At 37.2% G+C, this 17,684-nt stretch overlaps 1 protein-coding gene across 1 annotated transcript in view; it reads right to left on the minus strand.

Annotated features, from left to right (window-relative positions):
• Positions 1–17,684, minus strand: part of LOC106468061 (biogenesis of lysosome-related organelles complex 1 subunit 3-like) — a 47,990-nt gene that overhangs the window by 5,283 nt on the left and 25,023 nt on the right. The window contains exon 6 of the mRNA XM_022396370.1: positions 6,056–6,177. Coding sequence (XP_022252078.1) covers positions 6,056–6,177 — 122 coding nt within the window. The remainder of the gene's footprint in view (positions 1–6,055; positions 6,178–17,684) is intronic.

Genomic DNA, 17,684 nt, shown 5'->3' on the forward strand with positions numbered 1-17,684 from the left:
GTGTTCTCTCCGATGGACCAGGATGCTGCTCAATTGTTTCCTTGTCATGTTTCCTGAACTACACTGTGATTCTGTTGACTGTCGAAAGCGGGATTCCCAAATTCTGCAAAATTTGCCGCTGACTTATTCCACCATCTGCTTGACCAACTATCCTTCCTCTAACAAAATCTTACAATTCGAGAGAGAACCTTGAGTTCTAGGCATGTTGTAGCACAAGATAATTAGTGTGTGGACCATTTTCATTTATGTAGTGCTCTGTGAACACAAATTAGTTAGCATAAATGACGAAAAATTAGGTGTCTATTTACTTGTGACCACTCACTGTATTTTTGTATAGGAAAATTATAACTTCCGATATGATATTTTCCCTCCACTCACAAGATTAGCTTGATCCCACATTGAAAAGGAGGAGGGTCCGGTGCAGGGGAAGAATAGGCATATCCCCCAAAAGCATCTGAAGGACACCCCTGGGAATGAGAGAAACAGATCAGATGATCTGAGGAGGGGCACCACACCACTTCTGAAGCAAGTATCTCTTTGCCAGGAACAGGTAGAATAAAAAACTGGCAGAATATGAAGGAAGCATTTCTGCATGGGAGAAGATAGGTCATCAATGTGATCCCAATCAGAGAAACAGATACACTCAATTAATAATAAAAGTGGGTAATGGAGGATGTGTCCCATGGTGTAGAGTGGCTAGGGTGAGTTGGACTGTACTCCGTAAATCAAGTACATCTAAAACCTCACTCGCTGGGTACTGACATGCACGTGAGAGTAGGATAAGGATCATACCATCTTTACCTCAAGCCCTAGTCATGAATGTACATATAATATCGACTCCAGGAAACATCACAGGATGAGCATTGAGTTAGGGTCCTGGGAATGTGTCATTTGGTATCTGAGGGAAGTCCATAGCATGCAATCAACCATCACAACTATGAAGCCGGTCCGAAATTTCCATAGATCTGCAAAATCCTCATTATTCTGAGAAAAAGAGAATGCTGAGGACAGAAATGGTAATAGGCCACGTAAACCTCCTGTGACCCACAACACAGAAGACAGAGTCGAGAGGAAAGATGGATGACCCAAAACCTGTGTGAGGATTAATGTGACTGGTTCACTCGATCTCCAAAACCTCACTTGCTGGGAACCATCATCCACATGAGGGTAGGAGGGCACCCAATCAGAGAGGTAAACTGCACTTAGGCATCTCATTCTGGGCATGTGTCACTCATCCAGAGGATCTTGTAACTCCTACACCAGCAGAACACTACCACCCTACTTTGAACTGAATGGTTATAGCCATCTTTGCGGAACCCATTCAGCAGGTTGCCTCCATGGTCAACCACCCCAGCAGCTTGGAACTGGAGAATGGTAAATACATATGCACTCCACTGGAAGAAAGGGGGAGAAGTGCATTGGATAGTTCAGATGGACTGCTACAACTGAAACAGTGCAATGGGTGATCACAAAACCCTATTTTGAAAAGCAGAACATACCAACTTATTCAGTTTAGGCATGGTAGGGATGGACAGCAATCCCTTTCTGCTTTACCCATGCTGTCTATGGGTGGTATGGTCTGGGACGGGCATTTTTATGAAGCAAACATCACAAGGTTATTCACACACTAGTGATCTTGTGAAACACCCCATCTGAAGGTTGAACATGCATAGCCATGGACAAAGTGCGTGAATCAATATGGCATACAGTGTGGATTTGTGTTTTTGTTTGTTTGAGTGTTTAGAAAGAACACCTGGTCAGGCACCACTCGCCACAGAGGGGGATGCAAAGTGAAGTTGAAGTAAGGGCCCCTGAAAGAAAAGAAGGAATAAGTACGAACTTACCTCATGTCAAAGCTGCTCACAAGTCTATAGAATAGCCACAGGTGCAGGTGATACCCCTGCAGAAATTGGGATGTGGTGCAAGTAGTGGGAGATAAACGTGTGCAGGGTCGTCCACATGACCTGAGAAGAAAGGGAGAAGGTAAGGTGTCGGATTTGATGGGAAGACATGGGAAAGAGATCACGCAGAGAGGGGGAAAAGGAGGAATAAGCCATCTGGATCAAAAGACAAACCCAAGTGGTCAGGGTAACAAGAAGTTTGTCATGGGATAAAGAGGTGGGAACGTGAATCCCAGAAGGAAGCCGTGCATGCAATATAATAATGGAGGGCATGTGCTGGGCAGACGATTCTATCTGAATCAGGATGAGGGTATTGATCACAGATAAAGGGAAGGGAGAGAGGGTAAAAGGAGGAATGACCCTTGTGAGCCTCCGAGGTCTGGAGAAGAAATGCCCGATCCAGATAAAGAATGAGGTAGGTTGAATAAAACAAGTTCCTGGTGATGTCAAAAGCAAAAATATCCATTCCATGATGCCCTCAAGCCAATAGGAGGAAATATGTCTTAAGTGAGAGGTGGAACAAGTAACAGTAGAAATATGTTCGAATGGAACTAAATTAAGGGCATGGAGAACCACATTAATGCTCCAGTTTGGAAGTGATGGACGTCTCAGCGGCCAACAGAGCCAAAAAGATCAACATGGAAAAGACTGGGGAGGAAATCACCCTGTGGAAACCAGAAAAATGGAAGGTATGGGATAAAGCTGCCCAAAAACTCAAAATTGAGGAAATGCATCGATATGGGGAGTACCCAAGCAATGACAGTACCACAGAAAAACAGCAGTATGTAGGGACCACTCAGTGGGATAAACTCGATCCAGTTCGGGAAAGATGATCCGTCACCAGATAGAATGCACCTAGACTATGACACGCCATGAAACAAATGTGATGGGAGTGGGCCCAATAGAGAAGATCCAATGTGCAAAACACAGGGATCTCGACTGAGTCTGCCTTGGTGAATGATATAAGCCACCACTGTAGCATTATCAGAATGGATCATATCCAGGTGATTGCTGGTGAAAGAAAGAAAATGATTCAATGGCCAATAGACCGCAGACCAACAAACTGAAGCCTCTTGGTGATGGATCCATGCACCCAAGCCCTGAAGGGATGCAACAGTGAACAGATGTATATATGGCTATGGAGGAGGAAGCAGAACACCCACCGATGTATGGGCCTTGTCCAACCACCAATGGAGATCGTCCATCAAGGAGGGAAGGTGAATAGGAGCATCCACGGGATCCCGTGCAAGATTCCACTGGTCATGAATGGCTCACTCAATGAGCCCTGTTGAGGGTTATGACAGGTATCAGAGATGACCACCTCCCCAAAAGCAATATAATCTCACCAACAGTAAGTAAGGGAGCAGACTGGGCTGTTCGAATGGTCAGTTTAAAGAAAGGAGCCAGAGAGGAGAAGGTTGGGCCCGACCAAGGTGGGTATTCAAGAAAACACCCAGATGTACAAGATAATGGGTAGGATGAAGGAAGGACCACTCCAATATGATCAACCATCCCAACTGCACAGTATTTAGAAGGAGCTGATGAAAAGGACTGGTCGACTTCCATTCGGAATGGACAAGAAGAAACCAGTCATCCATGTAAGCATAGCTGCAGTGCATGAATATGCTGAGCAAAGGGGCAAACCACTTGAGAAAACAAGTGGCGTGGAAGCCAGACCGAAGGGCAGAACACTAAAATGGTATACTGCTCCACGACGGGCAAACTGGTGGGAGTAAAACCCAAGCGACCCACATGGAGCAGGTACAACAACCTGTTTGGTGAAGAGGCCAAGTACTGGTTTGGGAGACACTGGCATGATCATGGATCCCGATGATGAGTAAGGAAACTGGAGAGAGGGGAAAAGGGTATGCTGAAACCCTCTGATAGAACACTATGAGCCCAAGCTTTGGAGAGGAAAGGGCTGCTCTGATGAATGAAATATGCCAGACGAGCTACCCTCAGTCCCAAACTCACCATACAATCACTGGAACCGTCACCTGCATACAGTGTAACACCGCGAAAAATAGCGAACAGCATACAGCGGGAAGCTGGGACAGGCAGGGCTGTGAAGGATAGAGTTAAAAAACTGGATTCAGAGCCACACCTGGTTCCGATAGAGACCATTGGGGCATCCGATGTGAAAGGTGGATCACTGTTGGACAGAAGCCAACTGCAACTGCAAGGACACAGTAATCGTATCACACTCGAAACACCGTAAAAATGGGGCCATAAGAAGGTCCCGGGCGACGGTTCCGCAAAAATATAGCGTTGCGACCCAAAAAGTCCTAAAGAGAAGTAAACCAAGTGTGTAGGGCCAGAGCTGAAGACAACACATGGTTGACAGTGGAAGGGAAAAGTATGTCCCCAGAAAACCCCACAGGGTTTCCATGAAAACCTCAGACAGGAAGAGGATTGAGGTGAAGTATAACAGAGTGTCAGAGGAAGATCAAGACGAGAAAACCGGGCAATGTGTAGGATGAACAGGAAAAGTGAGACATGTTTCCCCAAAAAGATAAAACTGAACCCACAATTGGTGGTCTAGAAATTGGGAGCTTGCCCTAAAAGTCGCAAGGGGACAAGGCGGACCGATGCCATCACCCAATGGTGCAGCAAAGCCTAGTGTAAACCCGAACATAAGGGGATGGGGAAAAACAAGGTAGAGAGGTAGAAACAAGCAATAAGGAAGGACGTGGGTAAAAATAATTATGGCAAGAGATAAAACATCACATATCTGAGATACAATCTCCGAGAAAGTTGACGAGGGCTGAATAGAATCCTTAGAAAGATGTGGGAAGGCACGGTGAATTCTGGGTGGGTAAAAGATCAACATTTTGTCAGCCTGCACCTGTAAAAAGCTCGAAAAGTACAGAAAGAAGAAGGGCACAAACAGGATACAATGTGCATTCCATATAAAGCTCCATCTCCCTGTGAACAAAGACAGAGAAATCTCCCGACAGGACGCCCGCACCTGTGGCCGAAAGTGCGGTAACAGACGAGTGATATGCAACCGCACTGGTAACAGCAACTTCAGGCTAGATAACAGGCGAAAAATACATGGCAAGGTAAATCAAATGCTCTCAAGTAAAAGTGAAATGAAAATAAATGCAGTTGAACCAAATTAAATAAAGTTAAACTACTTCAAGGATAATTAGCGGTCTAAAGATGTCTGCACTCGAGCACTACCAAATAGGAAGTGATAGTTCGGTAGTGACGCATAGAGGGAGTCACATGATAGTAGTGTTCTCCTATTGGTGGAGAGTTTACGCATGATGATTTGCAACAGAGACATGTTGAAACTTTGGATTCCAACAGAGGGATGTGGAAGGTTTGTGGCATACGTTTTGATAAAGGTTCACATTTAGAGGGCAGCACAAAATGGGAAAAGCTGATCTTGTGAGAGAGGGAAGGTAATATATTGGAAACTGTCGATATATTGCATTTAACTGAGTATCTTTGTGAAAAAAATAAAAATAAATGAAGTCAGAAAAAATCTAGTTTAATGGCAGGTCAAGAAACCATTCTCACTTCCAATTAGACTTTACTCTTTAAAATGAATTACTTAAAATATTCCTCCACAATTTCTCATTTAAAATATATTTTATAGCAGTCTTCAATACATATAGTGTGTGATTGTTTGTTTGTAATTAAGCAAGAAGCTACACAATGGGCTATCTGTGCTTTGCTCACCACGGGTATCGAAACCTGGTTTCAAGCATTGTAAGTCAGTAGACATACTGTTGTGTCACTGGGGGAGCATATAGTGTGTGAAAGTAATCTCTGAAAATTGATTCTTTATGAGCTACAACAATTTATACAATTCTACACACCTCTGTTCTGAAATCCATAACTACTATCAGAATTATGGGAAAACAAATGAAAATTTAAGTAATGATTTTTTCACTTTTTTATGCCCAAATGGCATTTCACACATTATACACTTAGGCACTTAATGTTATACTATTTAGTTTTGAGTACTTATTACAAGAAGTACTATAAAAAAAGGCTCTGAATACTGCAGGCATAGTTCAGATGACATGTATTAACTTAAAATACCAAAGGGAGAAACATACATCTTAAATTCTATTTTTACACATACCAGTCCATGAATTATACACTCATTTTTCTAATTATTTAAACTGACAATTACACTGTACCTGAACAAGATCCTGGGATTTTAACAACTGTTGTGTGATGCTGTTGATCTCTCTACCTGCTGACTCATAAGGCAAATAAATCAACTGTTCAACATGTTTCTGCATGCTGATATTTCTCTCTCCTAAATAAGAAACAGAATAATGGCAAGTTGATTATTAAAACTGCTGAAAGACAAACTGCACTTCTTTTTAACAGGATACATGCTATATTATACATATAATACTCAAGGGTACAAGGTCCAGTACACCTAATAATCATTCATTAATATATACTATTCATTATATAGGATAACACGTAGTCAATAATCAAAGCAAATAATACCTTACACTTGCAAAACATGATCTATAGATCAGTTGTTTGTGTGATATTACATCATATTATAACTGTTAATAATTTTTAAGAAATATATATTTTTTAATGGCTCTGGGTTCCAGCAACAATGTAATTTCATCTTGACCACAGCCAATGAGGTCATTTTTGGAAACCAGAGTTCATCAGGCCAACACATGGTATACATATCAACTGCCATCTCATAAATTACTATTATAAAAAGCACTTCAACCAAGACTTTGTGTGTTGCATACCTGGCCAACCTGAAAAGCCATAGTATCACAAAGAGCTGAGCAATTTATTCAATTGATATAATCGACTCAAGTATCTATGAGCAGCAATTACATCAACTAGTGTTTTGTAAACTAATTGATTAATAGAAATTATGATAATTTTATTTGATTAATGCCAGGAGAATAATCAAATAATTAAAATTGATTGTTTCATTTGTTTCCACTTCCAATTATTACATCAATGAATGAAATCAAAACTACAATTCAATTGACTGCTACAAAAATAATCATCTAATCAAAATATTGCCATTATATTTGTTTATTGTTATGTATGAAATTGTTACATAAGGATTGAGGGGGGGAATGACTCGTGTTTCGAAAAGTCTCAGGTTCGATTCACATTGCCACTGCTTTTGCTCATCCTGCTTTATTATTTATTGTAAAGCTACTAAGACTATCTACCACTGACACTAATTTTGAGCTACTGATTGGCAGCACTCTAGCTATTAAAATGTGAATTTACTCTTTTTCATTTCTAATTTACAATTATGTAGCTACATTCTTTAATGTTGTATCTATAGGCAGGTATATATGGAAGGAATCAAGAAGATCCAGACCTCTGCCTTCATTATTTTTAGGAATTAATAACTATTTTTAATGTTGTATAAGATGGTATCAACCTAGAGGAGGAGTCCAGGGAGCTTAACCCCCACCCATGAGCATCCACAGAAATAAGTTTCTCATTTCCAAGGGAGTCTCATTGCAGACATCCATGCCCCCACCACTCTATCTATTTTTACAAAACTTAATAACTATTATTTAATGTTGAATAAGTAGATGCAGGTCTAGGAGGGTCAGACCCCCTCCATTTTATTAGAAATTAATAAAAAAAACACCCTAATGTCCTTACCCTACCATATTGTATCAAAGAGAAATATTATATATCAGTGTTTTTATTAATTGGTCTCTTAATTAATTACCTTAAAAGCTTCTTTTCAAGTTTTTCTAAGCTTAATGCAGTTGGAGTGTACTGCAACCTTATGTCCTCAACCAATAACTGATTTTTTCTAATATAACAATATCAACATCACTTACATGTAGCCATGGTAAATTTTCATACCATGGGTTTTACATCATATACACACACACACACTAACAAAGTGTCTAGAAATGAGAGATTTGTTTACATCAAAGTTAGTATTGCTTAGGACACTTGCACCTCTTACAACATAAGGCTTGTTACAATATTGATTTTTCATTGTTATGAAATAATAATAAGCATGAAAAAAGATGCATTTCATATTATGTCCAAAATGCAAGTGTATTAACTGGATAAGTGATGATTTAAAAACAACAACAACTAAAAACAGGCATCCAATTTATGAATGTGAATTTAAGTTTAGACTTCATAATTTTTTTAAGTATAATTACAGCTATTTAATTCAAATTACAAAATTTGAAATATTTGTCTTTAATGGTTTGTATTTTCATATCAATCACACTTCTAGAAATGAACATATAAGCTTAAGAATGCTAAATTATAACCCATATTAAATACTAATATTGATAAGGTTTTGTCAAAACATTGTGCATTTGCTGTTATGTTAAACTTATATTAAAGTTTTTCTTCATTACCCATTCAAGCTGTCTCCAACCATTATTAGCTATAAAGAATGTTTAAATATAATTAGCTAAAACAGGAGTTAACATTTTCCTTACCTGAAAATATATTTGTAATAGATATCTCTTCACACAATTATCTTCTAGCCTTTAGTGAACTCCCACCCAATCTCACGAGGTTTCTCATGAATTGCACTACTGCATAATGACATCAAAAACCTTCCATCAATAGAAAGACAACACACCTCTATGTACAATAACCCACCCTATGAATTTTTGATGAGGCAAGGAATACATAGGTGCACTGGAAGTGGAGAGAATGGATGTGAATATCTATTGGAAATACATTTTCAGGTTTAGAAAATGTTATCTTCTGAAACAATATCACACCTCTTCACACAGTTTATCTATAATCCCATGTTGAAGTGGTGGAGGAGTCAGTGCAAAGTTTTACCTAGATGAGCTCCCTTCAGAAAGCACTTCAATAAAAGCCCACAGAGTGTAACACCAAATGGCAGACTCCAAAGGGGCACACTCATAGGAGACCATATCTCATCTCATCCATGGTATAACCTTCATCCAGAAAGAAAGAGAGGAAGAAGCAAATGCACTTCATGTGTCATAGAAGAACACAGCCATCTGAGTACTTGCACACAAGAGGTCAAACAGCCAATATATGTAGCATGGTAAGAGTGCATTCAGACTGTACCTTATGTGCTCACCTCAACTCTACCATCAGATTATATTGGACTGACACCAGCTGTGGGAAGAGCGCACAGTAGTCATGCCATAGAGGTTGGAATAGCATGCTCACACTTCAACTCAACTGAACAGACACTGGCCACAGAAGGAGGGCATGGTATCATCTACCATTAGATTATATTGGACTGACACCAGCTGTGGGAAGAGCACACAGTAGTCATGCCATAGAGGTTGGAATAGCATGCTCACACTTCAACTCAACTGAACAGACACTGGCCACAGAAGGAGGGCCTCAAGTTAACTGAATAGACATGACTATAGAGGAGGGCATGGTATCATAATTCGTGCTCACCTTAACTCCAATGAACAGTCACAGGCTGCAGAAGGAGGGCATACATCATAACGTGTGCTCACATCAGGCCTATGTAACATATTTTGATTACAGGAGAAGGACACAAAATCATACTGCGTGTTCATTTCAACTCTATTGAATAAACACTGGCTACAGGAGGAGGGCACAGTATTATAGTGTGCTCGCCTCAACTCAACTGAACATACTTGGCTGCAGGAGGATGGCACAGCATCATACTATGTGCTCACCTCAATTGAACACTCAAGCAGCAGGAGGACAGCATAAGTGGCACATGTAATTCCTTTAGTTAGATGCGGGATGACCTGCATTACACTGCCCCACTTGCTACCATATCGGTACTCAATTGTATATTTCCCCAGTGCACGAGTCCAGCATTGATGGTTCTCCATGGTCCACCACCTCAGCAGCTAGGAACTGGTAAGTGTTGGGGAGACCCGGAGAAAATATCCAGATCTCTTTTGGTCCTTTTTGCAGATCCCTACATGGAGGAGCTCATCCAAGGGGTGGCCAAGAAGAGATGTAATAGAAGAAGAAAAGTGAAATCCCAGATAAGATGCACACAACTATTCAATGTTGTCATTTAGTTAGAACCATTGTGTGAATGATACGGTTAGGGTATAAACATTTTTTTTATTGTTTTCATTCAGTTGATTTTGTTGTCTTCTATGCAAATACAATATTCATCATCTGATTACTATGAAGACATTTTTTGAATGTTTTTATTCAGTTTACACCACATTATAGATTAAATTATATAGCATCCAGTTCTTTAAAAATTTTGGAAAACTATATATCTATTTAACATATAATATGTTAATTTCCATTCATTTTTCATCCAATATAATTCTTTTTTGAGGCTAATAAGGATTTTTTATTTTTCTTAACATTAATGGCAAACAAAAACCCTCAAAGCAATAAAATGCTGACTTTTGTTCACATTATTCTGCCATATTTTGCTTGAATATAAGTAAAATACATGGTATATTAACATTTCAGACTTTTTTTTTAGTTATTTAGTATATCTGCCTGGATAAATGTTGCCCATATTTTTGAAATTTTTATATGTAGCTCATCAAAGTATTAAAACTTATAAAAGACAACCATACCACTGCATAAGTTATACCAATAACTTGAAGTAATCCAACTCTTAAAGTAAGACAAACTTTTAAGTACATATTACTTATTTATTTTTAGTATAAATTATCATGCAAGTACACATGAAGTTAAACTTAGACTATAAATTAAATTAATGCTTTGAACATAAACTATAGTTTTATGAATTGTAACATTAAATGAAGTTCCACTAATACCAAATTTCAGTGAATAATATGCAGATTTTACAAACAATTGTCAACAGAGGTTTTGTAAACTTAAGTTATACTTGTAAGTATATACAATAATGTTTAGTATAGAACATATTTGTTGTGTCGGTACAGATAGCACATACTGTAGAGGTTAATAATTCTTGGAAATTAAGAAATTTAAATTTCTGTTCAATATAAGGCCTTGTTAACTAAAGAAAGTTAATGTCTAAAACTAACAGTAATAGTTAAAAATGTCACATTGGACAAAATGCAGATGATTTCATGCTGACTGGGCTACAAAATATTTTGTAACTTTGAGTTCACTCTCAGCTTTGCTTGAAATTAGCTTTCTTAAAGTCACCAAAAGATCCTAAGACTATTAGGTGCAGTGTCAATTTCTGAAGCAGAATCTCAAATTAAAAAGGTTTTGGAGGATCTTATTACCATTTTGTTATAGCTAATTGAATAATTTTAGATTTAGAATGAAATTCAACTATTCAATATGTTGATATAATTTCACTACAGATAAGTACTGATGGTGTTTCTTTGTTTGGCCAATACTAGGAAAGTTTGATAAGCTATTTGATGGTGAACAGTTTGTTATTGGCTTGTATTATGGTGAGAAAAAACCTGAAAATTTTTACTTTATTGGAGAATATAATCTCCTTAAACAAAATTGTCTTCTTTACAATGGCTCAATTATTAGTTTTGAACTATCAGTATTAACTTGTGATGCACCTGCAAGAGCTTTCATTAAGAATGTGAGATTACATACATGGTTTTTATCATGTAAAAGGTGTACACTGCATGGTAATTGAGTTGGAAGAATGACACTTCCAGAGGTGAATGAAGTTTCTTTTGAAGAAATGGCTGATGGAGAATATTACCTTAGCCTCTTACCTCCGGTATGCACAGGCTTGAGAATGGTGACCCAGTTTGCTCTCAATAACGTACAACTAATTTGCCTTGGGGTAATGAGATGCTTAATTTTAATGTGGATGAAGGATCCATTATATTATAGACTGGTTGCCATCACCATTACTAGCATATCCAACACTATTGTTAACAAGAAAGCATTAATACAGAAAGGGGTTTGCAAGAAAATCAAGATCACTCTTTGAAATTAAAAGGTGGAAAGCCATAAAACTGAGGCAAATTTAATTCTATACTGGGCCAGTTACATTGGCAAGAAAATTATCAGATATCTTGTATCATAATTTCTTGTTGCTTTTTGTAGGTTTCATGTCTTGTTGTTGGAATTGTAGGGCTGTGGATGCAAAGCTAGATCCAAGGTGTAGTGGCTAGGGCATGAAGACCGTATTATGATATGAAGGGAACACAACCTGAAAGTTACAAAATGTTGCATGCAAGCCACTGGAATTACAAATAGAAGGCATGTAACACCCAACATGAAGAAGCACAGAATGCAAGAACAAAACTCAAAATTGTGGAGCCAATTCACACCTCATTGAACCTGAAGAAATAGAGATCATCTACCTGGAATTATGAACCGAAATCCTAACTCCTCAACCAGAGAGGCAAGACAAAACCTACTGCCTCCTAAATTATGAGGAAGATGTGAAACAAACCAAGTTCAACTAATGGCTCATGAATGTGATGCTCCATGTGCAGAATTAGGAAGACTCAAGGGCCCTCTTCCACAATTATGGAAAGTAATAGAATGACCAAAAACAAGAACCATGCTCACACAACTGGATATCAAGGTGTCATCTCTGAATCAGAATTATGAGGAGGATCCCATGTAGGTTGGTTCAGCTGCCCACCAGACATCCAGGGTTAAGGGTGAGAAGGTATCGTCTTCTCCTTGAGTGGAATAAAGAGTACAAACATCACTCAGAAGGAATAGACCTCTGTCTACCACTCCAGAAACTGGAAACTGAGAGTAGTAAAGACTCCCTTACTTCACTAAGAGAGAGAGGGGGGGACTCGCATTGGGGAGTCCTGAGGAATGATGCTCTGGAGACAGTGCAATAGGTGAACCATGTTTCCTATTTTGAAGAGCAAATCCATCCAAATTTCTTCAATGCAGAGATTAGCAGGGATTGACAAAATCTCTTTATGCTTTAATCCTCTCTGCCTGGACATCGTTTACTGCACATGTTACCAGGTTTTAGTGACTTACATCCAAAATTTTATTAAACTATTTTTTATTTATCGTAGCTAATAATCCATATTTTCATAGTATATAAGTTTTAAGTTGATAATTTTATAAGACAATATTTAAAAAAATCCCAAATTTCCCCTAGTGTGAGAAATGTGACATTTTCTCTAAGCATCCCCTCTTCTCTATATTATTCACCACCATTCCAATAAGTACAAAATTTAATGTAAATTACCCACTATAAAATCCTCATTGCTCAGACAAACCACAATTTTTATAGCCTTTAATTTTCTTTGGTTACAGAGCTGTCAAATAGAAAATCAGACCCCTCTTGATACAACCTCTCTTTCAGGATTTATTAATTGTTCTCTCTTATGTTTAATTCTATATCATGTATAACCAATAGAAAGACAAGGTTTTCATCTATCAAATGACATTTATATTACATTATTTTCTGAATGTAGAATTGTCAATTTCTCTGTTATTACAAGCTTTATTCTCACAGGAAAGACAACGACTAGCTTGGATGAATTTGTAATGTCTTTTGTTGCATAGTTATAAAGCTAGAAAAACTGAAATAGGTAGGGGAAATTGTCTGCTTTTTGCACCTTGTTTTTCTATGTTCTTTGGCACATTATTTAATTAAAAAGAAATTATTAAGTGCATTACAATCATTAGTATAAAAAGAGTAGGGTTACGTGTCATGAAAAGTCAACAGCAAAAAAAAAAAAAGACGACCTGGGTAAGTCTATTTCTTGTTTATTCTTTATTTATTATTATAAAAATAACTAAGATTTAAAAACATGGATCTCTTTAGGTTAGTTAGGTAAAATAAATAATAATAATTACATAATAAAAAAGTTTCATGAGGAACACATGCGAGCAGCTCGCAGATAATTTAATTTGATAGCGTAATGTAAGCTCCACGATTCCAAAGTGATTTATAACTTATAATGGCACCAACAGTAGTTACACAGGGTTCAAAGTATAAATAGGTGTATACTGTTATAAGTTTGAAGACACTTAGAACAAATGAATGTTGTTTCATGTTACAATCTGAAGTCATTCTAGAAAGAAAAAATGGGTAATTTAGATTTATTTATTTTTGGTAGTTATGAGGTCGATCAAATTGACAAACGTTGTATAGAGTTAGGGTAATAAAAATAACAGACAAAATATAAAGTTTTAGTGAAAGCAAACATTTTAAGAGATTACGCAAATGAAATTTGAGATTTTTGAGATGAAGAAAAGTATTTTTAATCTTAACATGAAAATCACTTTACACTAGGACTAGTAAAAAAAACAAAAACAATATATTCACAGACAAATGTTTTAGTTTATTAAAAATACTTCACTGAAAAATATGATTTTTTGTATGTGAAAGACTTATGTTTGCTGAAAGTGTACCAAATTTTGTGAAGATGTACATACTATATTAAATGTTAGTAGTATTAAACTATACATACTTTAAACAAGTACAAAGTGGTCACATGGTTGGACAAATCATGTTGAGAGAGTTAATCATGATAGTCCATAAGTGACAGTCCAGTATTTTATATTGAATTTGGTATAGAACAATTTTTTACCACCGAGCAAGTGCCAAGGTGTTCTTATGGAACACCGCATCCTTACAGAGCTTGTTGCTTCCAGGAATTTAGTTATTAGTCTACTGGTAGTTGGTGAGGATTTCTTAAAGCATACCTGACCAGGCAACACTTGCTATCGAGTGTGATCCAAATGAGGATGACGAGGAGGTCCTTGAAATGTAACACAAAAGAAATGAAGTTACTCACCTTTGTCACAATTGAGCCAGGGCATGTAGAATAGTCACAGGGGTAGCCGAAACCCATCTGAGGAGGAGACACCTAGATCATGTAAATAGGGCAATATACAGGTGTTAGGTGTAGTCCACATACTAACATGTACAATTTCCTCCAGCAGGCAATGCAACTGAGCTGCCAGGGACATCAATATATGTCGAACTTGATGAGATGAGACCTGTAGATGTCTCCACTATTCCAATGAATGACCAGAGTAAGCTCCCCAAACCAACTGACGAATCCAACTGTCAAAGTGACAGGATTCCAATAGACAAATAACCAATGACATGAGCCCCAAAATACTTTAGTGTGTGCTACATAATATCAGCGAGTTTGAATAGAGCATAAAAAATGATCTGGATCCAAATGGTCATATAAATGGATAATGGAGGGAAAATGAGTAGGAAAGAAAGCCTCATTTCCTTTCCTTCACTAGCTGCTGCAGTTTTAGATAGAAAGGACCTATCTGGATATAACAGAATGTAGTTGGAATGGTACAGTGACCTGAACATGAAGCGTAAACACATCCGAACATCTATGCCCACTAGCAAATAACAGAAGAAAACATGTTTTAAGTGATAGGAGATATAGTGAACATGACCTCACAGGTTCAAAAGGTGTACATGTTAATGCATGGAAAACCACTGTGGTATCCCAACTACAAATCTGGAAAGCTTGATGAGGACAGATAACCTGAAATGATTTCAAAAGTAATGACAAAATCAGTGACTCAAAAACTTTTATTCTCTTAGAAAAAATGAAAAGTAGCTGATAAGTCAGCCTTATAAAAGGCAACAAATGAAAGTGTCAAACAACCATGTCAAGAATTGAAAGACATGTAGCACAGTGCAACACAAAAGGTTAAATATATGTCAGAGAGACCATTAATGATGAGTAAACCATTTCTTTAGATAAATTTCTAGGAGAAGAATGTCGATTGAAATGTGTTAATGAGGATGGCACTTGAGATGTAAATCTCTGATGTTGTGGGATGGACCACATAAAAGCCAGGTGTGAAGTTGAAGCATGCAAACTACTGGATGAAAAAATGTCTAACCGAGGCTGACATAAGAGAGATGGCCAGGGAGGAAGGGGAAGAGGTTGACATTCCTGAAAATACTGGACGAGTGGAAACCAGGGCTGACCCACCCAATATGATGCCACCAGAAGAACTCAACAGGACATGGAGTGAATCAGTGCCAGAACCTTGGAAAGCAGAAGGATAGGAGGGAACTTATAAAGATGAAGACCTGTCCAATCCTGGCTGAGAACATCTACTCCTAAAGCCAGAGGGTGAGGTACTGGAGACTAGAAGAATAGGAACTGAGCATTCCAGTGTGTGGCAAAAGCATCAATCTTTGGAGTCCCTAGACAAGAGCAGATCCAATGAAAAACTTAAGGATGAAGCATCCATTCCATACAAAAATATAAGAGCCATCATTTTTACTTTATACTGTAACTATGAATTATGTTCAAACTGATTTTCCTTTGCTTAAGTTTAGAAACTTCATAGTTTTACATGGCTTACAAAACTGAACAAGCCAAGGCAAAACTAGTGGGGTATATTCATAGGTTTCAATTTTTTGTGTTATTCTGCACATTTGGCTTTCAGTCATCATAAGTAGTAGTTTCCAACTGAAACTTCCCTTGTAGCAATGTTGAAATCGGCCACAATGTGTTTTCAATAGATTATATAATTATGCAATAGATTTCTATACCTTGCAGATTTTAAAAGATACGTACTAACACAATTGGAAGAAATAAAAGTTTCACTACCAGAGATTCAACAGAATCAAACTCGTATAACAAGCAAGACATATCAATTTGTGAGAAAAAGTGGCTTAGATATTATATTTCCAATCACTTTAAACAAAAATAAAACTGATCTTTTGTTCACATTTCACCACATAAAATGTTTTCATCCATATTATGCTACAAGATATGCATGTCTGCCTGCATATTTCAATTTTACTCACTTAAAGAACTGGCTTTGGAATAAGGAAACAAAATGAGTAATTAAATCATATTCCTTAAGAGCAGAAATAGTTGTACAAACCATTTAAAAAAAGTAAAACCTTAAGAGCTTATGAAAGTAAATATATATTTAAAGTACTGTATAATTACTGTGAAATACCTGTGCATAGAAAATTAAATTATTTTCTCTACTGTTAACCCTAATTCTGCTCAACAGGTGATAAGACAGTCATCTGCAATGTCTGAACAAAAATTTGTATTCTATTTAGAAATAAAAAATGTAAGCAAAACTGGGGTTCCACTTTTAATAAGGCAGCTTGCTGAATACTATGCCACATTTTAACTGGAAAGGAATGGAGGGAAAATAGCATTATCTGAACTTAATTAAAGAATATCATCAATAGCAAGTGACTTATTAAAAATATGATACTTTCATTGGTACACAAGTTTTTGTTAATAATAATGACTTTTAAGACCTGATTTTTATTCAAAGTTGTATATGAAATAGTCTTACGAAAAGTAACTATAAATTGTATGGTTTAGTGTCTGTGAGAATGTGAAAAAGTTGTAAGAGTAAACAACAAAAACCCCTAAACCATGCTAACAATTTTTTCTACGTAAACTTTCAGCGATGAGTGGCTCTAATCTAAGTATGATGTTCACCTTGTTTAGTTTGTGGTTTCGTCCTGTAGATTTTCCTTTTTTTTTTATAATTATTGCAATACAAAAAAAGCATTCAAAGTCCAGTTATTAAAAATTGAGAAGAATAGTTGAAAAAACAATTCTGAGTGTGTTGGTAAGGTGTGTCAAAAACATTTTGTGGTAATATTTTAATTTGTAATACTTTTTAAAATATTTGGTTTCATGATTGAGATAAATATCTTAATTCAAGATGTTAAGCTGTGTTAGTTAAGAATTTCAAAATGATCAGTTCCTACAAAGAACTTATTTGATCCAACCAGGAACATGGAGAGACAGCATGGGCCCCGGGCAAACATCCTCACCAGGCCCCCCTTTCTTTCTCTCTATTTTAACATTTTCAAGAATTTATTAAAAAGAAGATCCTAAATTAGGACAGCAACGAGCTTGATGTGTGAACGAGACTGTAGTCCAAACTGTACTGATTACACATGATGTGAAAACGAGATTC

This window comes from Limulus polyphemus, unplaced genomic scaffold, assembly GCF_000517525.1.
Source record: "Limulus polyphemus unplaced genomic scaffold, Limulus_polyphemus-2.1.2 Scaffold2853, whole genome shotgun sequence".
Classification (NCBI taxonomy): domain Eukaryota; kingdom Metazoa; phylum Arthropoda; class Merostomata; order Xiphosura; family Limulidae; genus Limulus; species Limulus polyphemus.